At 59.0% G+C, this 23,089-nt stretch overlaps 9 protein-coding genes across 9 annotated transcripts; 4 read left to right on the top strand and 5 right to left on the bottom strand.

The window, feature by feature from the left end:
* Positions 1–356: 356 nt before the first annotated feature.
* Positions 357–4,432, top strand: CcaverHIS019_0206360 (uncharacterized protein; the record flags this gene model as incomplete). Its single annotated transcript, XM_060597669.1, has 11 exons — positions 357–983; positions 1,022–1,124; positions 1,158–1,249; positions 1,285–2,014; positions 2,051–2,125; positions 2,162–2,207; positions 2,244–2,975; positions 3,014–3,103; positions 3,141–3,439; positions 3,480–4,148; positions 4,194–4,432. The coding sequence occupies 11 exons, from the start codon at positions 357–359 to the stop codon at positions 4,430–4,432; spliced, it is 3,702 nt and encodes a 1,233-aa protein (XP_060454540.1).
* Positions 4,433–4,696: 264 nt separating this feature from the next.
* On the top strand, positions 4,697–7,299 carry SGD1 (uncharacterized protein; the record flags this gene model as incomplete). Its single annotated transcript, XM_060597670.1, has 7 exons — positions 4,697–4,724; positions 4,760–5,098; positions 5,145–5,598; positions 5,634–5,704; positions 5,742–6,125; positions 6,162–6,389; positions 6,434–7,299. The coding sequence occupies 7 exons, from the start codon at positions 4,697–4,699 to the stop codon at positions 7,297–7,299; spliced, it is 2,370 nt and encodes a 789-aa protein (XP_060454541.1).
* Positions 7,300–7,598: 299 nt separating this feature from the next.
* Positions 7,599–8,982, bottom strand: CcaverHIS019_0206380 (uncharacterized protein; the record flags this gene model as incomplete). Its single annotated transcript, XM_060597671.1, has 4 exons — positions 7,599–8,131; positions 8,182–8,332; positions 8,690–8,833; positions 8,920–8,982. The coding sequence occupies 4 exons, from the start codon at positions 8,980–8,982 to the stop codon at positions 7,599–7,601; spliced, it is 891 nt and encodes a 296-aa protein (XP_060454542.1).
* Positions 8,983–10,224: 1,242 nt separating this feature from the next.
* Positions 10,225–11,661, bottom strand: rpl13 (uncharacterized protein; the record flags this gene model as incomplete). Its single annotated transcript, XM_060597672.1, has 5 exons — positions 10,225–10,640; positions 10,698–10,833; positions 10,894–10,967; positions 11,155–11,186; positions 11,519–11,661. 5 exons carry the CDS (start codon positions 11,659–11,661, stop codon positions 10,225–10,227), a joined length of 801 nt encoding a protein of 266 aa, XP_060454543.1.
* A 238-nt stretch (positions 11,662–11,899) lies between these two features.
* CcaverHIS019_0206400 (uncharacterized protein) lies at positions 11,900–12,840 on the bottom strand (the record flags this gene model as incomplete). Its single annotated transcript, XM_060597673.1, has 5 exons — positions 11,900–12,065; positions 12,100–12,173; positions 12,210–12,278; positions 12,309–12,521; positions 12,637–12,840. The coding sequence occupies 5 exons, from the start codon at positions 12,838–12,840 to the stop codon at positions 11,900–11,902; spliced, it is 726 nt and encodes a 241-aa protein (XP_060454544.1).
* Positions 12,841–14,616: 1,776 nt separating this feature from the next.
* Positions 14,617–16,809, top strand: VTS1 (uncharacterized protein; the record flags this gene model as incomplete). Its single annotated transcript, XM_060597674.1, has 5 exons — positions 14,617–15,051; positions 15,089–15,152; positions 15,194–16,542; positions 16,578–16,691; positions 16,732–16,809. 5 exons carry the CDS (start codon positions 14,617–14,619, stop codon positions 16,807–16,809), a joined length of 2,040 nt encoding a protein of 679 aa, XP_060454545.1.
* Positions 16,810–18,117: 1,308 nt separating this feature from the next.
* CcaverHIS019_0206420 (uncharacterized protein) lies at positions 18,118–18,399 on the bottom strand (the record flags this gene model as incomplete). The annotated part of the gene is made up of 1 exon (XM_060597675.1): positions 18,118–18,399. The coding sequence occupies one exon, from the start codon at positions 18,397–18,399 to the stop codon at positions 18,118–18,120; it is 282 nt and encodes a 93-aa protein (XP_060454546.1).
* A 741-nt stretch (positions 18,400–19,140) lies between these two features.
* On the bottom strand, positions 19,141–21,144 carry CcaverHIS019_0206430 (uncharacterized protein; the record flags this gene model as incomplete). The annotated part of the gene is made up of 5 exons (XM_060597676.1): positions 19,141–19,235; positions 19,267–19,319; positions 19,354–20,897; positions 20,947–21,020; positions 21,105–21,144. 5 exons carry the CDS (start codon positions 21,142–21,144, stop codon positions 19,141–19,143), a joined length of 1,806 nt encoding a protein of 601 aa, XP_060454547.1.
* Positions 21,145–21,875: 731 nt separating this feature from the next.
* On the top strand, positions 21,876–22,330 carry CcaverHIS019_0206440 (uncharacterized protein; the record flags this gene model as incomplete). Its single annotated transcript, XM_060597680.1, has 2 exons — positions 21,876–22,076; positions 22,115–22,330. The coding sequence occupies 2 exons, from the start codon at positions 21,876–21,878 to the stop codon at positions 22,328–22,330; spliced, it is 417 nt and encodes a 138-aa protein (XP_060454548.1).
* Between the last annotated feature and the right edge of the window lie 759 nt (positions 22,331–23,089).

Consider the following 23,089-nt stretch of genomic DNA (forward strand, 5'->3'; position numbering starts at 1 on the left):
GCGATGCGACTGCTTTGACATCGGATACGCGGATGTTGGATCCTCACCCAGAGTCAGCAGAGTGGGCACCTCCGCCTGTGGGGCTGTGGGGTAAGGGTTACCGGGTAAGCCACCCACCACCCGGTTACTTTGTCGAGTGCGGATCGCTTCGATGGGATAGAACGGCTATTTATCGGACAACCGGTCCATTCTCCCCGGTCCAAGAGTCAGCATTGGCGGTGGGCACTCCGCCTTATTTCGTCCTCCCGATCCGTCAACGGAATCAAACCAACGCGCGCAGCACGTGGACATTGGGCCCCACGCTCGGATTTCGTGTTGTTGCCAACTGCTGAACAGTTGACATCACCTACCTCGCCATGAGTGCACCCGCCTTCCTCTCCTTTCCCGACTTAGGGGAGACTACGGGAGACAATAAGCTGGAGGCTGGGCTCAGCGATATTCCGGCCTTCTCGTCGTTTCCGGATATCGACTCGGCGCCCAAGCGCAGCGAACCTCATGTGGAGGATCACCCCCGAGAGGGGCCTTCCAAGCGGCGGCGGAGGGACGATGGTGAACGACCACATCGCGATCGCCACAATCCTGAACGCGGACACGGGCGCGTGCCAGAACGCAAGCGCTCACGGGAACGCGAGTCGCGCTCGTCGCGTCGCGATCGTGAGGAAGGTCGCAGCCGGAGGAAGGAGGAAGCGCACAAGGAACGGTCTGACCGCCACCGCGATGACAAGGAGTACCGACGTGAGCGATCGCAGTCCCGCGATCGTGAGAAGAAGGATCGGCGAGATCGAGACTATCGCGATCGAGACCGGGACCGAGCCGAGAAGCGCTCTCGACACGACAAGGAGCGGGACAGCGACGAGCGGCGTCTCGAGAAGGAGCGGCGTCGGGCGCGTGATCGAGAACGAGCCGAGGCACTCAAGGTCAATGACCCAGACGATGGGCGCGCGTGGTACGAGACTTCAGGGCTGGCGAATCCAGCTGCATCGGTGAGCTAAATGGAACGGGAGTAGCTCTCTGACCCCAGACCGCGTCTCTCGACTGGTTCGTTGACACCGTGGGCGATGACGACATCCTGCGGTATCGGGAAGTCGCTACGCGCAATCCTCCCAGGTACTATCGCGACTACGGTGAGCTATCAAAGGTTGTTTAACTGACCTCAGGTGGCCGTATCTTCGGCCTCTCTGGCGACGTTCGAGCGGTGAGGAGCAGAGAACACAATTCTCTGGAGGTTTCGCCGTTTGGGCGCCCATACGTGAGCTTTATTCCTTTTTGCCAAGCTCACACCAGATCCCCCGATACTCGGCACGGGTGATCGATGGCTCACTCCACAAAGCCAGGTTGCTCATGCGGCCCAAGATTGCTTGGGAAGGAGAGTTGGATGCTGATTTCCTTCCCCTTGATACCGGGAAACGCCGAGCACTGCAGGACACAGAGGATGACCTTCCAGATTATCGGGCCATCACCAAGGAACAAAACGAGGACGATGCAGAGTACGGCGACATGGTCGCTGTCCTGGGCGATCTGCCGAATGTGGAGGACGACCTCAAGGCGCAGCGGGCAGAGTACGAGCGCCGTCTCAACACAAGGCCTGACGACGTCGAGGGCTGGATCAAGTACTCGACCATGCACCTGCAGGACTTTTCGGTGGCTGTGGTCCCTGACGACCTGCGCGACCCAGCGAAAGCGCCGCAGACACTAGCCAACGCCGAGGTAACCCTCTCAGTGCTTCAGCGTGCCTTCGATGCGCATCGCGCCAACTTTGCTTCGACAGCCCTCCACATCGCATATCTCCGGGCCGCGGAGCAGCTGTGGCCAGCTGACAAAGTGACAGAGCGCTGGAAGAATGTCATCGTCGAGCTCGGTCGCAGCGTACCTGAGGAGGAGATGATGAAGGTCTATCTCGCTTACATCGACTGGCGAGAAGGACAGGGCATTGGAGTCACTGGGAGCAACGCCGGCGGAGTAGACGAGGTTACTGCCGTTTACATCGACTGCATCGAGCGTCTCAGTGGAATAGGTGGGTTTGAAGTATTGGCTCGCTAACCCATATCAGATCGCGATAATGAGGCTAGAGAGGAGAACCAGGTCTATCTCTTGCTTCGGGCTTGCCTGTTTCTGAAGGCTGCAGGTGAGCTTACGAGAACATCCATAACTCACAAAACAGGCTATGGGGAGCGCGCACTCGCAGTGATGCAAGCCGCCATGGAAGTGTGAGTAGCCGACATATATGCCAGCTAATCACTCAGCACCTTCTTCAAGCCCGCCTACCTTCGACCGCCAATCCCGCCATTCGATCGCGAGCGCTGGTTTAGTGGCATCCTAATGGAGTTTGAGGATTTCTGGGACTCGGAAGTGCCCCGCATCGGTGAACATGGCGCACAGGGTTGGAGGAGCACACACGAGTCCGAGGCAGTTGTTGAACCTCCACCAATCCGGCCGCGAAACCTCGACACCGGGAAGGATGGAGATCCCTACGCCCAGTGGTACCGTGCTGAGCGACGAGCAGAACAGGCCCTCAACCTGCCTGGGCGCGCGAGAGACCTCGACCCTCCTGGTGACGACCCCTTTCACATGATCATGTTCGAGGATGTCGCACCGTTCCTATTTCCTGTGCAGACGCCGCTCGTGCGACTGCAGCTCATCTACGCGTTCTTGACGTTCCTCGGCCTCCCATTCACCCCTCCAGAGGCACCTACATCTTCCCCTTCGGCCAGCGATCCGCATCTCCGCTGGCCACTTGCTTCCAACGAAACAATGCGAGCGGCGTTCTGGCCACCACGACCGACAATGAAGCGTATCGTGTGGCAAACGGTCGGGGGTACGCCAATGGAAGCCGAGCAACCTCGCACCCTGCGATCACCCTTCGGCTGCCCTGCCAAGTCGTGGATGTCGGAGAGGGGTACGCTGTTCGCCAGCGACCGGTGGTTCCGTGATGTCACCGCTGCGGACCTCCTTCATGTCGATGTGGATTTCACTCGGTGGGTTTCTTGATGCAAACGCATGGGCTAACCGTTAGTAACGTCCTCGCACTGATGCGCCCGCTGGTCCCTGATCCGTCGTTTGTGTTGTCGACCTTCGCTTTTGAGACAGCGTTGTCATACAAGGGGTGAGCTACATCAGGAGCAGCTGGAGCTGACTTCCAGCGCGGTGAGGGCCGCGAAGTCGATCCTGGCAGGTGACAGCGACAATCTCATTCTGTGGGACGGTTACGCCCGCCTCGAGCAGCAACGTGGCAAGCTGGCTGCAGCCCGACAAGTCTACGTCACTGCCCTTCACGCGGCAGAACAACGGGCAACACTTGCAGGCATTAACAAAGATGACCTGGAGCAGGACATGGACGAGCTTTGGGCGGCATGGGCGGAGATGGAGTACGAGACTGGTGACGAGGACCTTTGTCTCCAGGTAATCACCATGGCAGCTGGTTTCCAGCGTGAGCGAATCGGTGAGCTGACCTGGCATTAAGGATGAACTGACAATATCAGCCGAGTGTACCTCTACTGGTTACAACGCCCAACAGCCGTCGCCAATCACCATGCTCAAGTCGAAGCAGCATTACGCAACAGCCTCGTCGACATCCCAACACCAACTCGTTCTTGGCGCGATCTTCGTCACCCTGACTGATGGGATTGAGGCCGCACGCGACCGTCTCCTCAACGTAGTCGACTCCCTTCCAGCTGGAGACCCACGGATCGAGGAGACGCTCCAGCTCCTTGTCAAGGTCATCTTCGTGCACAATAGCCGCCATTCATCGCCGGCGTCACTGATGAGAAACGTCCTCGAGCGGGCTATCGAGCTGTGTCCGAACAACACGATCTTCCTGTCGCTGTACCTGTTTGGCGAGGGAAATCGGCGTGTGTACGGTAACGTGCACCGGTTGACATCTCGTCTCATCACTGAAGACCGCGGCATCGTTCCCCTGCTATGGGCAGTCTGGGCCGAGAGCCAAGGTGCTGCCCGAACGTTCTACGACAAGGGCGGCAGTGGCGCCGAGCGCGCGCGACGCGCTCTGAATCAGAGCGTCAACTCACCAAAGGGCCGACAGTGTGCCGGACTGTGGCTACTCTATATCGAGTTTGAGATGCTCATGGGCAGGCCCAAGGCTGCTAAGGAGCTGTGTTACCGTGCAATGGCCGCCGTTGGGGGATGCAAGGGTATGTCCGACGCTCGTGTTTCGAGATTTGGCTTGCTGACCACAGATCTCTATCTCCTCCCGTTCTCGACGCTCCGGACGCAGTTCTCATCACGGGAGCTCCGCGAGGTTGTGGAACTCATGCTCGAGCGTGGGATTCGTGTTCGCGTCGACACGCAGGACTTCTGGGACCACGACCACATCACGGACGACGAGGATGAGAGCGACGACGATATGGTTGGCCCGGTCCCAGACGACTACGAGTACGGGATGCTGCGCGAACGCGAGGTACTCAAACCTTACTAGGCTGGTGATGTGATTCTTGCATCGTCTTGGAGAAAGCATAATAAAGATTAAGTGGGGTATGAAATAAGAGGTGGAGGTGGAGGTCCGCTAGATATTTCGAAGTTCAGCGGCAAGATCTCCCTCCACAGCATCAACATGTCGTACCAGGGCCAACAATCACGAGGACGCGGCGGGCGCGGAGGCAGGGGAGGCCGCGGTGGAAGAGGAGGGGGACGTGGGGGTGGTGGTAGCTTCGGCAGCCGCGGGCCCCAGCTCCCAACCACGATGCTCGACGAGGTCGAGAAGGTGTATGGTGAGCTCACTGGTGTTGATTATAGCTGACGACAGGTGCGAGCCATAGGCCAAATACTGTACGCGGGCGGAAGGAAGAACGTCAGGCGAAGCGGAAGGGTCCTGCACCTCGCGAACACGACGAGGCGCCGCGGAAGAAGGCCCGCCCTGCGGCTGAACCCAAAGCCAAGGAGGGCAAGGCGAAGGCTGAGCCCAAGGCCAAGGCGGAAGCTAAGCATGAGAAGGAGGGCAAATCCAAGCCTGAGAAGAAGAGCAAGAAGGAGCTCGTGCTCCCCGAGGACGACAAGGACGTCGAGGACCGCGAGATTGCTTGGCTCGAGTACATGATCAAGAACGAAGGTGGGGAGGAGGCCGGCTTGGAAGATGGCCTCGACGGTAAGTAGGATGGCAGCTAGAGTGATCCTGAGCGAGCTGACGACAGATATCCTCGACTTTGCGGAGAGGATGGAGCACGGCAAGCTTCGGAGGGACGAGCTCGGTGACAGCGACGACGAGGACGGTATGGGCGAGTTTGAGATTTCCGAGTCGGAGGAGGAGGACGAGGACGAGGACGAGGACAGTGAGGAGGTTGACGAGAGCGATGGCGAGGAGAGCGGAGAGGAGCAGGAAGTCGACCTCAGCGAGGATGACAGCGAAAATGAGGGCGCCGAGGAGGAGTGGCACGGCATTGCCGATTCCGACTCTGAGCCTGAACCTGAACCAAAGCCCGAGATCATACCTGAGGAGCCGAAGGCGGAGACGGCTGTACCAGCCCCAGGCCGCTACGTCCCGCCCCACCTCCGTGCTGCCATGCTCGCAGAGAAGGCTGCTGGTGACGGCGCGCGCGCCGCGGAACGTGCCAAGCTGGAACGCAAGGCGCAGGGTCTACTCAACAAGTGAGTTGACTTGTCCGACGCCAAGTTGACGACAGATTGAGCGAGGTCAACATCGAGAGCATCCTCACCGAGGTCGAGAAGCTGTTTGGGGAGTACAGTCGTAACGGTGAGTCTTTCACGCCGTTATCACTCGCTCACGTCAGATGTCACCGCGACACTCACGAACCAGATCATCCTGATGATTGGGTCCAAGACCAACCTCCTCGACAGCTTTGTTGTGCTGTACGCTACCCTGGTCGGCGCGCTGCACCGCGTCGTCGGCCTCGAGTTCGGCGCGCACTTTGTGCAGACACTAGTGAACAAGTACAACGACGAGTTTGCGCGTACGGCCCCAACGTCGACGTCTGCGGATGGCGACGATGCAGCCAAGGAAGCATTCAACCTCCTCACCCTGATCGCCGAGTTGTTTAATGCCGGCGTGATTGGCAGTCAGTTGGTGTACGACCTGGTCCGCGGGTTCATTGGCGAGGGCGAGGGCGAGCTCATGTCCGAACGTGGCGTCGAAGGCCTCCTCAAGATCCTCAAATGTGAGCTTGACGATTTTGGGATTTAGCTGACACCAGGTTCCGGTTCCCAGCTGCGTGCGGATGACGCCGCGTCACTCAAGGGCATCGTCTCGCTCGTGCAGGAGCGTACGCGCGGGCGCGACAAGGAGATGACTGTGCGCGCAAAGTTCATGATCGAGACACTGGGCAACCTGCGCAGCGGCAAGTCCAAGGGACTCGGCACGGAGCGCCCCGACGTCACGCGTATGCGCAAGTTCCTTTCGGGCATGGGGAAGAAGCGAAGGCGTAAGTTTTCCCAATTGGGCTCTCCAGGTTCAAGCTGACCGCAGTTCTCGCTCCCGAGCCCCTTCGCGTTGGACTCAAAGACCTCCTTTCCGCCGACAGCAGGGGCAAGTGGTGGCTTGTTGGCGCAGGATGGAGCGGTAACCCGCTCCTCGAGCGCCAGCCGGCAAAGAAGGCTGAGAAGATGGACGAGCGCGACCGCGAGGACGAGGAGGTTCTCCTCGAACTGGCCCGAAAGCAAGGAATGAACACGGATGTTCGTCGGTCGGCATTTGTCGTCCTCCTCTCTTCAGAGGACTATGTCCACGCCTGCGACAGACTGCACGCCTTCCGCCTCACGCAAGTCCAGCAGCGCGATTTTGTGCGCGTCGCCCTCCACTGTGTCGGCATGGAGACGACGTACAACCCATACTACACGCTTGTGCTGAACAATCTGTGTGCCAACTCGTACGACCATCGCTTTACGCTCCAGTACGCTCTCTGGGACCTTTTGCGCGAATTGGCCGATGGGGGAGTAGACGATACGCGGGCGTCGCACGTCGCGCGCGCACTCGCGTTCCTCATTGCGCGGGGTAGTGTCGACCTCACGATCTTCAAGGCTGTCGAGTTCACCGATATCTCAAAGGGTACGCGCAAGATGCTTGACTCACTCCTCCGGACCCTCCTCCTGTCGATCCATACCGCTTCGCCCCTCCTCACCCTCCCGAAAAAGTTCAAGGTCGAGGACGCCGACCTCGAGACTGTTGAGGCGACGTTTGATAAGGCTCTCGCGGCGCCAGAGCTCGCGGGCGGTCTCACGTGGATCCTCCAGAGTATCCGCAAGAACCCCGGGAAGGGAGTTGGTGCGCTCGAGGGGGAAATCATTGGTGTCGGGGCAGAGGTTGCAAGCGGCGTGCTGGCGCGGGCTATCTAGGCGCTATCTAGGGGTTGGGTCGGTGTATGCATGTATTCTATGTTGCGGAGGTGCGGAGGTGCGGCGGTGATAGAGGAGGAGGGCCTGACGGCAACGCAGAGCCGCGTCAATTCCGTCTGGCCCGAATGCCGTCGGAGTTGTGCGAGATAAGCCGCTTTCGCTCTGGTTAACCCAATCACCCTCCACCCTCACCCTTCACCCTCAACCCTTCACTCGGCGCTGCCATGCTTACGCTGCATCGCGATCTATGTGTTGCATCTAGGACAAGAGTCGGAATATCCATCACCAAGCCACTACCACTACTCCTTGGCAATGAAGGCCTTGACGTAGTCTGCAAACGAGACCATGCAAATAGTCTGCCAGATACCCAGACCAATACGCGGCGAAACACCACGGTAAAGGCCCTTGATACCATTCTGCTCATAGATGTACTTGAGCGTGTTGGCAATCGTCTTCTTCGCGGGCCGGTTAGGGTCCGTGCTCTTGATCGCGCTCTGCATCTCGACACGCACAACCTCGATCGGCTGGTTCCATGTACCGAGGGCACCGCCGACCGTGGACGAGATAATCTTGTCTCCCGCGGTCAACTTGTCGTTCTCTCCGAGACCCTTGTACTTGCGCAGACCAGACTCGGCAAGACGCGCAAACCCGAATCGCGAACCCCAGTTGGTTGCCTGGCGAAGGGCGACCGCGTTGACACCCTTGTTGATGCCGGCAATACCGTCGCGACGGTACATGTCCATGAAGACCTTGAAGGTCGACTCGGGCTTGGCACCGCCCTCCATCTGCTTGTGGCGGGTGATCTCGACCGTCTTCATGCACGTGCAGAAGCCTGGGGTTAGTCGCGAGCAGAGGCGACCAAATGACAGGTTCAAGACTCACCCATGGTCGCGTAAGCCTGCGCAACACCGCCGCCAACACCGCCAATCATACCGCCCGCGGCGGGGGAGAAGCCAGTGTTGGTGGCCCACTTCTCAATCTCAGACGACGTGAACAGCAGCACGGCGCCCTTGGTCGACGCTTCGATCCATGCCTGCGGTCAATTTCGGCCTTGTCGGGCTTTGGGTATGCAGGTTGGCGGATGAGTTGGCCCAGTTAGCCGGCTCGCCTGCAGCCGGGGTGAAGATGGCCAGACAGTCGTGCGAGCTGGCTAATGCCATCTGGGCCAGCTGGGCCAGTCAAGAGGCGAGCTCTCGGCGCCGGTCATGTACCGCTGCCGCGATGCACCGACGCCGCAGCTGCATAGGGCTTGGCGATCGCGCCCCATGCCCAATGTGATTCGCCCCGTCCAACTTTCCACCGTCATCATCACCAACCACCAACCGGCCACCGACAACCACCACACCTCCTCATCTCGGCGCACCACTTGGCACACATCGCTAGCACTCACCCAAGGAATCAGGCCCTGGTAGAAGCCCTTGACGCCGCCACGGCTCCAAACGGTCGCGAAAGCCTCCGCCATCGTCTGCTTGCGGTTCGCGGCCATCTGCGTCTTGAGCACCTCGAGCGGCTGCCCGAGAGTGGTCACTTCGAACTGGCGTCAGCTCTGCTCCTTTGCTCTGGGCGAGTAGCCCTCAGGCCAGGTGGGCCACGAGTATCAGCAAGCAGGTGAGGACGTACCATGTTCATGGTCGCGCCGACGGCGATGTTCGACCAGCTAAAGCCCTTCTGCGCGGGTGCCATTTTTGATTACAGTACAGGTGGTGGAGTGGAGAGAGAGAGCCGGGGTATAGACGTGTGGGTGTCTAAAGGATTACTCTTGATTCAAGTGTGCTTATGAATGAATCGATAGTACAGGTGCGATGGGAAATGAAAGTGCCACGATCCAGTCACAATCAAGCCCCAGAAAGTCGGCACTTGGGGCACCGTAGTAAGGGAAGGTAGGCGGGGTCGGCTGGGCGTTCCTCCATTCACTTTGAACCGGGCGGACCGAGAGTATCCCGGATTCCCCCCAAGCACTCGAACCCAATCCAACTCAATCCAATCTTTGAATTTCGTAATAACGGTGGGCATTAGTGTTTTGGGTCCGCTTCCCCGCGCCGTGAGTCTAGCCAAGCGCTCACACCCCCATCGCGACATGAGATTTGACGCCGCGCGATAAAGGTTTTCACCGTACGACAATGCACGTGGCACAGTATAAGGCGTATCGCATCATATCCATGTCCCCAAGAATGTGCGATAGCGATATACAGTGGATAACGTGGGGTGCACTATTTCTGGCTGACACGCGACCTATGATGATAGATCTCAGATCTACTTGGAGAGTGGGCTAGATGGAGCAATGGTGGCTCGACTAAGACACGGAATCGCGGGTCTGACGTCTGTGCTTCCTGGGTTCTGGATCTAGATCGCCGTGGGCCGTGGAGACCATGACTGAATTCTGGCTGTTGGGTCGTTGCCGACGAGTCACAAACCAAGAACATCGTGGCCATTGGCACTGCTCTCCGCCATCTATAGCTTGAGTGCTGCGTGCTTAGTAGCTTGGCATGTAGCGGTCATGCGTGGGCCCACCAAGACCAGGCACGCACCAGTCGCCCAGCCTGCCTGTCATGACATGGCCTCAAACCAAACACAAAATGTGATCCCTTGCAATGATATGGCAGAGCACAGAGTAACCTCACTTAGCGACAGAGTAACCTCACTTAGCGTACAGGTGACTAAGCCCAAACTCAAGTACCTCATTAGAGTGCCGATCAGCTGCCCATCATGTCCAGCACCACACGCCACACTCTCATGCTGCGAGGCTCTGCTCCGTTTCGCTCTGCTCTCTCCACCTCTCCCAGCGTCACTTGCTGACCTCCCTCCTCTTCTAATTCACCACACGCTCGCTGTCAGCGCAGTTCCACAGCTGCTATCCGGTCATAGGTGCATCCCGGCATAAGAATACACGTCCCCAACGAAACCAAGCGTAACCGATCGAGCCGATTACTTCTTGGCCTCCTCCTCCTTGGCCTTCTTCTCGGCAGCGCGCTTGGCGCGCTGGCCGACGTGACGGGCGTCAGAGCGGGCCTTGCGGAGAGCGGCGTAGGCACCGAACTCCTTCTCCTCGGCGGTGATGGCACGGGGCTTCTCAGCGACGTAGGTCGAGGGGAGGGCGGGGAGGTCGCGGGTGATGTGCGCCTGGAGGTCCTCGCCAGTAGCATCGCCGGCCTTGGGCTTGCCCTGGACGCGGGGGAAGACGACGAGGCGGCTGCGGTAGGCCTTGAGGCGGTCAACGTTAAGAGTCTGGCCCTCCTCCGACTTGGAGCGGCGGCGGTGGTCGACGGCAATGCCGAGGCCGAGAGCCTCCTTCTTGCGGATGCCGGCGAGCTTGAGCTCAGAGAGAGTGAAGCCACGGCCCTCTGCGCGTCAGAATTCTCTTCAAGGGAAACCAAACCAAAGTCGCCACCTGTACTCACCACGGATGCGCATGTTGTAGCGCTGAGTCTGGCAGCGGACGGCCGGGCGAAGGCGCTGGAGAGGAGCAGCACCCGACGCAAGAGCCTTCTTCGAGCGGGCGACGCGGCGCGACTTCTTCTTGGCAGGCTGGTCGAACTGGCGTTAGAAATTCTGCTCCACCTCTGCAACTGGGCGGTCCTTTCCGCGCTAACGCACCCAGGTCTTGACCCGCCTGTCCCAGTCCTTGCGGAAGTGGTTCTTCGGGAGCTGGTTGTTGTGCTTGACCATTTCTGCGAGTGCGAGTGTGAGGAGTGAGGAAGGTCGGGCGAGTTGGCGGAGAGGGGATAGGAGGCGGACGATACGAGATCGCGGATGCGGAGAACGCGAGAGATAGCGCGATAGACGGTACGACGCGACGAGTAACGAAGAGGACGGCGTCAGCACTGGTACACCTGCGCTCGTCGTCGTGGGACTCACTTGCTCCTTTTGTTGAAGGTTGAGATTCGACACTGGCAGCTGTCTGGGTGTCGACCGCTGCACCGAAACTGCATTTGCTTCCGCCGTTTGACAATTGATTGTGTGCCGGCGTTATTGATATCACCGAATAGTGAAATGTCGCCTCTCACACTGTGGCGCTGATGGAATTTGCTCCCGCTCCGCAAGTGTGGCTATCAGTTTCCGCGCAGCCATCTTGTTCTTCTTAACGCATTATCATTCTACTCAAAAGCATCGGCTACGCCGCGCCTCCCCCTAGGGGTAGAGGCCACGGCCTGTCGACCGTCATACTGTAGAAGAGAGCAACAAACAGGTTATTGGGTGGGTCGCCCGTCTTCTTACACACGGGGGACCCAATTCCAGTTTGACATCGCCAACAGGCATATGGATCATCTGCGTGGACACGATCGTGTGGGACGGACGAGGAGGGGAACTCGAGGTATAGGTGCATTGGAAGCCCTTGAGGAGGTCCGCATTGAATGTGGACATGTTGCAATGTGGTGGAGAACTTTGTGGTGCGATGGTGGTGAAGAACTTCGTGGTGCGATGCGCACTTGTGTTGCCTGGGTGAGCATCTGAATGCATGGGGGAGACAGGCTCTGCGCCGAGGCAGGCATGACATTGGAGTTCCAGGTAGCATCAGCCCTGGTCAGGCAGTCCACACAAGCGTTAGACATGATGGGTATACATATGCAGGGTATGCAGGAATCACTGGCAGCAGTCGCCGTTATGCCTCGCCCATGGTCACGTCGCCATCTTGGTCCCCGCCGCCGTTGACTTCAGGCGACTGCTTCGAGCTCAGTCCCTGACTCTGGCTCTTGGCCTTGCTCTCGCCCGCCTCAGACGCGCTCTCCTTCAGCCTCCGGACCATGGCAGCAATCTCGCGGCTCTTGCTGTTGTCAGTTCACTCCACCTGGCTGAGCTCACGTCCGGAGTCGCTCAGTCTGCGCGCGCCGCTCCTCAAGCTGCTTCTCCATGAGCATGACGAGGGTCGCCTCGGCCTGGTGTCAACTATGATGACAGAAACTGAAGCTCACCTGCACGCCCCGCAGCTGGTTGGCCGACACCATCATCGTCGCGGCCAAGTTCGACAGGTGCTGGATGTACTGCTGTCAGCCTGTAACTCATGAACCCACCTGGTCGCCCTGGCTCTGCCTTCCATAAACCTCGAGCTCGTCCGGCACGCGGCTGGTGCCGGTCAGGACGTCGACGAAGGCGAGGAGGGTGTGCAGGAACGAGTTGAGCAGGAGGGGGAGTGCCGCACGCTCAGAATCTCCGCCGGCAGAGACGGGGTCGGACACGAGCGCCGGGAGGCCAATATCTTTCGCAGTGGGGATGTGCGGCTCGGCCTGGGGTTAGTGAGGAAGGTCAGCGACAATGGGGGCAGAAGGAACGTGACAGCTGGTATTGTGACAACGTGAGCTGCCCCACCGACACGCGCCCAAACTCTACGAAGCCACTCACAGTATACTTCTGCCCAAAGAGCATCCACTGCCCCTCCTCGAGCACCCAGTCGGCACGAGGCGGTTCGAGGGCCGCGAGCTCGGGGTCGCGCGCCACCTCCTCGTCACCTAGCGCCGCATGCTGTTCCACAGCCTCGGGAGTGAACGCCTTGTAGTACCCCGGAGGAGGGGGAAAGAGAGTGTTAGTGATTGGCACTGCGGCCATCGTGCGTAGATGATGTGATGATGAGTTAGTTGTTGACGCAAGTGGAGGTTGTGTGCGAGCGGAAGCAATTTGATTGGCATCAGTGGCAAGTGGCGGCGACCTTGCTCACTACCTTTGTACTTTGGCGACTCTGCAGTACCTCACTGCCTCTGTACGCATCGGATCGATCTCCTTCTCCACTTTGGCCCCGCATTACAAGGCCCCTTGGGGAGCTTGATTTGGACTCTGTGCCGTACATAGATGCACTGAAGTTGACTAACTAACCCTGGCCCAGCCTAGCACTCTAATCACCCAACGCATTACCGTTGACGAAGAAGTTCTCCAAGCGATCGCCATCCAGGTGGAGCTCAAGGTCTCACTGCTACCCTCCTCACCGTCCAAATGCCTCTTAAATCTTCTCTCCGTTCCCATACTCATTGTGACCGCCATCCGCGAGCATCGCGCCCGACACATCCAGCCCTCCAAGCTGAAACGCCGTTGACGCCCTGCAGTTACCATGTCATCACTTTGCGGTCTCGCCACCACAGCTGCGCCTTGCCGCCAAGCTGTTAACCTTGTCCAGACGGCTCCCCTGCCTTGACAACTCGGTAGCCAGGCACGGGACAAGCGCCGGATCCCAATATTTTGCTCTATTCTGCCGATCACCGGTGTCCGAGATGCATATGATCAATCGCTTCCTCTGATACATGGCGGTTTGTTAGCAGAGATGACTGAGACACGCAGTTGATGGCTGATGTCTAAGACGCGATAGCTAAGCTGGGCCGGGTGCCTGGGTGATGAGCATTTGTGTGGAGCAGTGGGCCGAAAGACGCGTGTGTTGAGGTGCGGCGTAACCAATGGTGAGGTTTAGATACCGCTATTTGGGGTCCAGTTAGCAAGATCTGGTTTCTCAATAAGAGAGCCCCCCTGAATTAGAGTGTGGTTGTACGCGTGTGCCGCGTGCACCCGATGACCGGGTTCATTTCATCCTTTGTTGGACACATGGCAGTTGCAAACCATTCTGGCCACTTTGGGCTATCTAGGCATAGCTAGGCAGTAAGAGAGGGCGTGACATGGGACCCTGTACCAACCAACCTTTGCCCTGTCACTCACTCACCACTCTCCACTCTCCACTCTCCACTCTCCACTACTACTAGTCTACAGTCTAGCTTCCAACGCCACTTGTCCCCGCTCTCTCTCCCTCCTCATCTCACCTTCACTCGCCTTCCAATCACTTAGACATCTACATCTCTAGTTCAGCGTTGCACTCATCTCCAAGCTTCTATTTGTCTCTTGAAAGAGGTAGGTACAAAAGCCCCAAGGCACTCCCCGCACACTCCGAACCGCGCCCAGCCCAACCCACATCACACGCCTCCCACCGCGTGAGCGCCCTCGTCGTCGTCCTGTCGCACAGACCATCTATCGCGACCCAAGCGCTGCTCGACAATCCTCATCTCTCAGTCATCTCTATCCCCCCTCCCTCCATGTCCCGTGCCGCTTTTGCTCCTTGTCTTGAACCCATTGACAGGTAACCCCGTTGCAACGCCACCCAAGTGTTCCTTCGGGGGCGCCGTTTGCACCAACCCCCTTCGGCACCTTCCTTGAACACGTCCGAACTCCCCGCGACCGCGTCTCAAACCTACATCCTACAAACCCCCATATCCCTCGTTCCTAACGCATAACCCCCCATACCATCCCGTCCCATCCGCAACAACCGGGCCGTCCTCATCTTTACCTCTCCACATCATCAACTGACACTTCTTTAGGTCCATTCCGGCTGGCCCGTCCTCAACCATCATGGCTTCATCAACTCTCCGCCCTCACCGCTCCCCCTCTCCTTCTCCCGGCTCTGGTCAAGCCATCAATCCCAACAATCCCGCCAAGCTCACGCGTCAGTCGCTCGGCCCGCCCACCACGTCTGGCAACTCGTCGGCGGCGCGCGGTTTCGGCGCTCTAGGCACCTCGCCTGGTAGCAGCTCTGGGTTCTCCTCCCAGCCCCGCCACGTCTCGAGCTCGGTCGCCATGGGCCTCGGCAGCCTCTCCAACCAGCGCGATTCGCTCTCCCCCCGCCCCGCGACGTTGACAGGACGCACCGTCAGCGGTAGCTCGAACCAGGTGCGGCCCTCTTCCGAGTTCCTCCCTACTGGCGCGGCGCGCGATCAGGCTCGGACGCCCGAGGCCGAGCAGATTGACCAGTGGTTCAAGCACCTCGCCTCGTGGGAGGCCACTCTGGTGAGTTTTTGCTCAAAGACATGACTGACAAGTGCAGGAGGAGATGGCCGCGGCGAGCACGGATCAGAACTTTACCGAGGAGCTCGGAGCCATTGAGCAGTGTAAGTGAGCGCGGCAAGGCAGGCCACTGACGCGTTCACAGGGTTCCGCGTTCTGTCCGAAGCTGAGCGTACGGCCGCGCTGTACTCGCTCCTTCAGCACTCGACCTCCGTACAGATCCGGTTCTTCCTCAGCGTTCTCCACCACATGGCCCAGGCCGACCCCATGACCGCCATGCTGTCACCAGGCCCAGCGGCTGGCCCGGCTGCCGCCGCTGCTCACTCCCAGATGGACAGCAAGCTTGCCGGTATGGGTCTCAAGTCGCCGTCTGCTGGCGGCGGTGGTGCAGGCTTTGCTGGCTCGCCCACCACCCACAACTACCTCGCGCCCGAGTCGGCGCTCGATTCGGTCATGTCCAAGCCCAAGATACGCCAGAACCGCATCTCTGCACCAGGAACCCTCACCTCGTCGAACGAGTCGCGCTGGTCTAGCAACTTGGATCAGGTTATCGAGCGTGGACCCTCGCCTGGGCTCGAGAGCGTGCGTAGCCGCAGCCCCCAGCCAGACATGCGGCCCAAGTCGACTGACTTTGCGGGCGGCGCAGGCGCGCACGACGACCGCTACAGCTCCAGCTCGGCGACCCCGCGTCTCAGTGCCGGCCCTGGCTCGCTTGGCCTTGGCTTCCCCGGCTCGGACCAGTCGCCCAACGCGGCCAGCCCGCTGCTCAACCCCTCTGGCAACTGGTCGTCGATTCAGAACACGCCCATGAACCTCATGTTCAACCAGGACAACAAGAACGAGCCTATCAACGCGGCGCTGAGCTTTGCGAACTTGCAGCTGGCCGCTGGCGCCGCTGCGGCGGCCAACCGCGTCCAGCTCGACGATGCACGCAAGTACCGCCGACCCGGGGGTGGCACTACTGCTCCGTCGAGCCGTAACGTATCCGGCGCCTCCGCGTACGGTGACGACGACGGCCGCACCTCGCCACTCCCGCCCTCCGGCAACGCGTTCGGCTGGAACAGCAGCGGCGGCAACCGCAGTGGCGGCGACTTTGGCGGCCTGGGCCTCGGCGATCCCAACCTTGCCAACCTGAACATGAACCTCGCGAACCTCAACCTCGCCGGAATGAACCCGCTCAGCCCCAACGCGATGCAGGTACTGGCGCTGGCTCAGGCGCAGCAGGTCGCGCAGGCGGCGCAGGGACTGCAGGCAGCCCAGCTCGGCCAGTACGGCGGACTGGGCCAGAACCTTAACGCCCCCCGGCCCAGCAACCGCGTCCCCTCGGGTCGCCGCAGCCCTATGCTTGGCCACAAGGCCGCAAGCCCTGGGCCAGCGGGTCCTGCAGCCGGCGGCGGTGGTGCCGGGGGTGGTGCGGGTGTCGCCGGCCCTGACGACGTCGACCAGAAGGTGCTTGAGGACGTGTCGACTTGGCTACGTGTGCTCCGCCTCCATGTGAGTTTGTTTAAAGGACCCCAAGTTGACCTCAGAAATACACCACCAACTTTGAGCACACGAAGTGGCGTGACATGGTCATGATGAACGAAGGCGACCTTGAGCGGTACGGCGTTGCTGCGCAGGGTGCTCGCAGCAAGTTCCTCAAGGTGAGCTTGCGTGTCCGTCCAGACTCAAACTGACATTTAGGTGTTCTACAACGTGCGCACAAAGTTTGACATTCCACACCCGCCAGGGCAAGAGGAGTATGCCCCGACCAAGGAGTAGACGTGACGCGTCGTGTGCGGCGAGCGTCGGTGGCAAGCAACGGTCTCGGATGGTGCGCCGCCATGACTGTCACTTGCTCCAGTTTTCATAAGTAGAGCAGATACCACCGAACAGTGATAGGCAACGTAGATGGCGTAATGAGGATGCATCGAGGACGTGCTTCATTCCTGCGGTGTGCCCAATGGTCTAGGGCCCGCTTCAAGGCAGGGAGGAAGGCAGTACAAGTGTCGCGAGTCTAGTCAAAACAGTGCATAGAGCTAGAGCTACAATGAAGCTGGATGGAAGCCGCGCGAGTCGCAACATTTACGTTCGCGTCGACTCGATTGAGAGAGTGTGTGAAAAATCTACGCTCGAGAGCGAGTAGTAGCAGACCCAGAGTAGTCCTGATCGAGTTATCCCCAGCCTCCAACAAAGGAGGCCAAACGGAGACGTCACCAAATTGCACTAAAGCCGTTCGTGTCGGGCCACTAGCCACAAGACAACGAGGCATCCCCCGCCCCCTTACCAAGCCGCTTACCGGCCCTCAGCGTACTGCGTCTTTGGGCATGTATCCGGCAAGCGGCGCATTTCTGGTCGGGGGCGCCACGCATGACGCGCGCGGCCTTTGGGCCGAGTCGTGGGGGTAGAATGCCAGGACCTTATCCCGCTCGTGAAAGGGGCTGCTGTTTGACAGAGCCGTTCGTAGCGAGCATTGTGACCTTGGGCCTGCTGAAGAAACAACAACATGTTTGTGCCGCAACACATAAATATCACGACTCGAGGTGGCGCGTGCGCTACCCCGGCGTTTCGGTATTTCCCCAGTGGCAGGTGGAGGTGGAGGTGAGGTGGAGGTCGTCCACCCCAATGCCCCACTGCTCTCCAGCATAGTGAATGGCTAGTCCATCCCTTTTATTGGCACAAGCTAGTCCACACGGCTACTCATTCCCTAATGACCATTCAAGTACAGGTACATACACGAGTGCACGAGTGGCCCAGTGTGATTCATGCCCCCTTCTCAGCCACCCTGCCCCTCCCCCCTCCCCCTCCCCCTTCCCCCCAGCGCGCCCACCTCTGATAGGTAGTCAGTAACCAGTACTCCCCGAGGTACGGCGTGCCTCCAACAAGTGCTCTTGAGAAATCTTAGCTTAGTCTGGATCATATGCAGTCTAGGATGCCTGGGGAGGCGCGTTGTCGTTATACTGACATCTTTCATCTGCTACAATTCTACGCTTTTGGTTACCTACTGAACTTGACCTTATGACCTTTTGGCCTTCTGTCAGCTCCGCGGCAGCAAGATTTGCCAGACTTTCCAGACTTGCCAGACTCACGCTACCACATGCGCTCCCAGCAGCAGATCAATGGGAGGTCCGGAAACTGGGAGTAGTATCTGAATCCTGCTTCCCAGCACTTCTTTCCGGGGTCCTGGAGGTTCCAGATGCAAGACACATTCTCGCCAACGTAGTTTAGGCGCTTCTCGTGCGTGTTGTCGCGGGCCGTCATGCCGGGAATGGGCTTGAGAGTGGCGCGACCTTGGGCGAGGCTGGCTTCGGCGCGCTCTTGGACTGGGGCAGCGATGGCCAGGGGAGCGAGGGCGAGGATGTTGAGCTTCATGGCTGGTGGGCGGTTGGGATTGAGATGTCAGACGAAGGGTTTATATCCCCAAAGAGACCCCAGTTCGGCTGGGAGGCCCGTCAAGCGCTCCCCCACACAAGTGTTGTGATAGGTCGAGTTGGACGCTCGATTCTCATCATAAAATGGTCTCACTGAGCTTGCTGGGCGGGTACCTCACTTGTTGGATTGTGTTTGTTGTTTGCTGTTACTGTCGAAAGGCAGACGGCATACTCATGTTCATCAACGTTAGTGTCAAAATGAGTTGGCAAAGTTAGCGGCAGCGCATTCGCCACGGTGCCTTGCGACAGATTACCTGCGACAGATTACCTCGGCCGTGGTTCCAGCTAGACTTGCCGGTTCCAATAGTTGAGGTCCCGTGTGCCTGTGCCAAAACGCGGGTGACTTTGAGTCATGCCATACTAGGTACATGTACCTACTAATACTCTGTGTCAGTGAGGCGGGGGTCAACTCGGAGCCCACTTACGGCAAGGTAGTGCATCTACGCTCTAGCGCGCTTGGCAGGTCCGGATGAGGTTAGTGATCGCGATGAGTGTATGAAGAGGCAGGGAGATGCGCGAAAGAGTCACCTTAGTCGTGAGGTCGAGGACGAGGGACACACATGGTCCCAGGAGAGCTGTTTCTGGTCCTTCCACGGTATGTCTGGACATGACGCTAGCGATGTGCTCCTACAGTATCCGATTGCACAGTTTGCATAACTTCTGAACCCAATTGCGATCCCCTCTAGAGCTTGGCCTCGCGCGCCTTGTGTTGCTTGTAGAGCGCCTGTACGGTCTTCTTGATCTCCGACTTGAGGTATTTGCCATTGGCGTTCATGGCTTGGGTCAGCTGACTCCTGTTGGCACTTACGGAGGACGTCATCGGAAACCCAGACGAAGACGGGACGCGCCTCGCGGCGGAGTCTGGATCAGCTCGGTTCTTCTAGTAGTAACTCACCTCGGCGTGGCCGCAGCGATAATCTCCTCGGGAGTGGCCTTGGCGCCCGGCTTGAGACTGACCCCAACAGCGACGAGCTCGCCAAGCATGTCGTCCGGGACGGGTACCGAGGCAGCCTCGGCAATCCGGTCGTCCCGGTAAATGGCGTTCTCGACCTCCTCCGAGGCAATGTTCTCGCCGCCGCGAATGATAATGTCCTTGATTCGGTCCGAGATGTACACGAACCCGTCTTTGTCAATACAACCGACATCACCCGAGTCAAACCACCCGTCCTTGTCGATCGCCTTGGCCGTCGCGGCCGGATCATCGAGGTATCCGGACATGACATTGTATCCGCGCACCTCGAGGGATCCGACCTCGTTGGGGCCAAGTACGCGACGCGTCTCGATATCCACAACCCGCACGTCGTTGGAGGGTATTGGCGGCCCACACGACTTTGGGCGCTCAAGGTAATCCGGCCCGACAAAGGACGTGATAAGTCCCTGGCACTCGGTCATGCCCCATGCGTGGTTGAGGACTAACTCTGGCCAGCGGTTCTTCATATCTGCCCCCAAGCGTTCAGGCGGCGCAGCACCGCCATACATCACCGCGGTGAGCTGGTGGTCGTCGGGCAAGCCGGGGTGTTGGAGGATGGCGTTTGAGATGGCAGGAACGCCGGACACTTGGTTGATCTTGTATTTGATGAGCAACTCGACGGCGTCGGTAGCGCTCCAGCGGCGCATAAAGTGCATTTTCTTGCCGTCGTTGAACGAATTCAAGAACTGCCCGCCCCCCGTTACGTGGAACATGGGGACGGCGTGTAGCGCCCGCGCCTGCTCAGTGTTCTCAGTCACCGCAAGCGCGAGAGCCATGTCGAGTGGGGCACCGGCACGCAGGGCGGCACGGATGACCATGCTCTGTCCACACTTGAGGTTGTGTAAAAGTCCCTGCTGAGTCATGGGGACGCCCTTTGGCAATCCTGTCGTTCCGGACGTGAAGAAGATTGAACCAAGGCTTTGGGGAGTCAGGCTCTCCAAGCCATCACCCGTAGTAACGGCGAGCACGGCCTCCTTGGAGGCTGGGACGCCCCAGAGGTCAACAACGGGATGGTCCTTGTGTGTGAGGTGCTCCATAGTCGACCAAGCCATAATTGGGCCAACTCCGGCGGCCTTCAACTCTGCTGAATAAGGAGCAACGGCATCGGCGCTCTTGGCGTCGGCGAGAACAAGCACGGGCTTGGACAGTGTGAGGCAGTGCACAAGCGCGTCGGGCTGTACCCAACTATTAATAATAGTTGGGACAGCGCCGAGGAGATGAAGCGCAACCCAAACAACAGCCCACTCGACACTGTTGAAGCCGAGGACACCGACGCGCGTGCCGACACGAACGCCGTGGGTTTCGCGCAGCCACCCAGCGACCTGCAGGGCACGTCGGTGGATCTCACCAAAGGTATAATCGAACCGCTCGTCTTTTGGGTACGGCTCATCACGGCATGCGTTGATAAACACCCGCGAAGCCCACTTGTTCATCCGGTCGACGAGGTATGGGCGGACCATGCGCCATCCCTGCTGTCAGAATCAGAAGAAAAGCAGCGGGACTTGCGTTCTTCCAGACCCGGTACTCGCGCCCGTTGATGATCTCGGGGCTCATCTCGAACAGCGTGCCCGGCCGGATGAAGAGTGCGTCGCCTGGAGTCAGCACAATGGAGCGACGCAAGGCAGGCAGAGGCGAGCGGGCGCTTGTAGAGAGCGGGGGGAGCACCACAGACTTACATTCCGCAATGGACAGCTGCTTGCGTGGTTTCGCGGCCATTGTGTCTGAATCGTGGAGGAGGTGACAGCAACCCAAGTTGATGTGCGTCTGTCAATTAACCATCTCGCCATGATCCCGCCAGTGGACGTTGCCGCTCATCAAGAGGTTACCGGCAATCGGCATTCAGGTAACCCACAACCGACACGGTGGTGGCCGATCAAGTCGCCGGTCATAACCGAAGTCGGTCAGCTGACAGCGTCATGCATGCGTTAACGCCCATTACGTTGTGATACGGCTGCGTGGCGTGGAAGTGGCAAGATGGATGAAGGTTACAAGTGAGCATCAGCATGCGTGCGCGAGTCCCAGCGGCATAATGGCGTCTCTTCGTTTTCACTGGTGTTCATCCAACAGGTTGCCGACACTCAGGACAGGCGAACGTAGCGCAGCGTGATTGATAAGACTTTGGAAAGGATGTGATTCGAGTGGTCTGTACACTGACTGAATGATCCCGTCGTTGGTACTTGGTGACGGCTGCTTAGTATGGGCTGCTGCTTAGTATGGGCTGCGGCTGCTTCGCAAGGGCTGACGGGATGCAACATCCTGAACAGCCTTCAACAGCCCTCCCTCCCTAGCCACATGTTCGCTCGTGGGTATGGCGCGGCAGTGTCTCGAGGCAAACCCTCCTGTCCTGATACAAGCTGTGCGAACGCTACGACCACCCCGTAAATCTCGGAACCCCAACCACCTTATAAGCCTTATTCCCCCCCCCCCCGTCATTTGGACACCTCATCATGCCCATCCTAGAGAGAACGAGGGTTGACAAGCACAGCTCCGACACTGGCTGGATAGCGACTGGGGCGATCATCGGCGCACTCCTCCTCGGCTCGGTGACATGGTTGATCTGGTACCGCGCGCGCGTCAACAGTCGACGGGAGAACCAGGCTGCGGCAGCAGAGTTCGGCCAGGAGGTTGTGGATGCGTGGGATCCCAGGGTATGTCTGGCCAGAGTACCAGAGTTGGCTGACAGCAGGACGAGGACGTCAAGTACGATCCTCATGACAAGACCGAAGAGTATACCCCGTCCAGGGTGCCGGTCAGTTCCTTCACTCGGAGGGGACAGCGAGGTGCGGACAAGGTGGCACTGGTGGAGGACAAGGAGGACAAGGTGGCACTGTTGAAGGACAAGGAGGACAAGGTGGCGCGCGGGGAGGAGGAAGAGGAAGGGATCGACATGGGTAAGATGTAAGCTATGCAGACATGAGAGTTCTCATCACAAGAGCCTCCGAGAAAGACGGAGTGTTTCACCTGTCTGCACCTCACCGCCTCGCCAGCCTTCCTGTCCAAAATGTCAGAAACGCTGTAAACCACATTTTCGCTCGGTACTGTACATGTATGTCTGCCGCTGCCTTTACACCAGGCGCCATCAGCATTTAGTCGGCCACGCACTCCCGCAAGTGCTACGACGGAGGCAAGACGGTCGCGTGTCGACGCCATGGGCGCTGCGGGCCTCATAGTGCTGAGCCTTCTCGCCTTGGGGTGTAGTCTGAACGGGGACGGAGCGTTGGTCGGTGAGGAACCGGTGAGGAACATCGGTTTGAGAAGAGTGGTGAGCAGAATCTGAGGAGGTGGGTCGACGAAACAGAACAGGCAGAAGTGTTGGGCTTCTCCAGCTGCCGAGGAGAATCCCTCCGCCAGCTACTAGCCCCCTTCACCTGCCAGAGGTCGCGATCCCGGTACCGAATCCGTGGTGATGGCCGTAAGGAGATGGAAACGTGAGCGTAGTAGATAACCAGTCAGTAAAGCTTGGCTGAAGCGTTTGGTGCTGCTAATGGCTGTACCGACCGTTCTGCCGAGCCAATCCGCTCCACCATGAACCGCATGCGGTAAGCAATGGCCAGAGACCTAGACTGTCGACAAGTGGAAGTGGATTACGACTACCGATATGGCTATCACCAAATCAAGTTTATGGCTGTTGTCGTTACACTTTGCTTCCGTGCGATCGATA

Source organism: Cutaneotrichosporon cavernicola, assembly GCF_030864355.1.
Source record: "Cutaneotrichosporon cavernicola HIS019 DNA, chromosome: 2".
In the NCBI taxonomy this organism is placed as follows: Eukaryota; Fungi; Basidiomycota; class Tremellomycetes; order Trichosporonales; family Trichosporonaceae; genus Cutaneotrichosporon; species Cutaneotrichosporon cavernicola.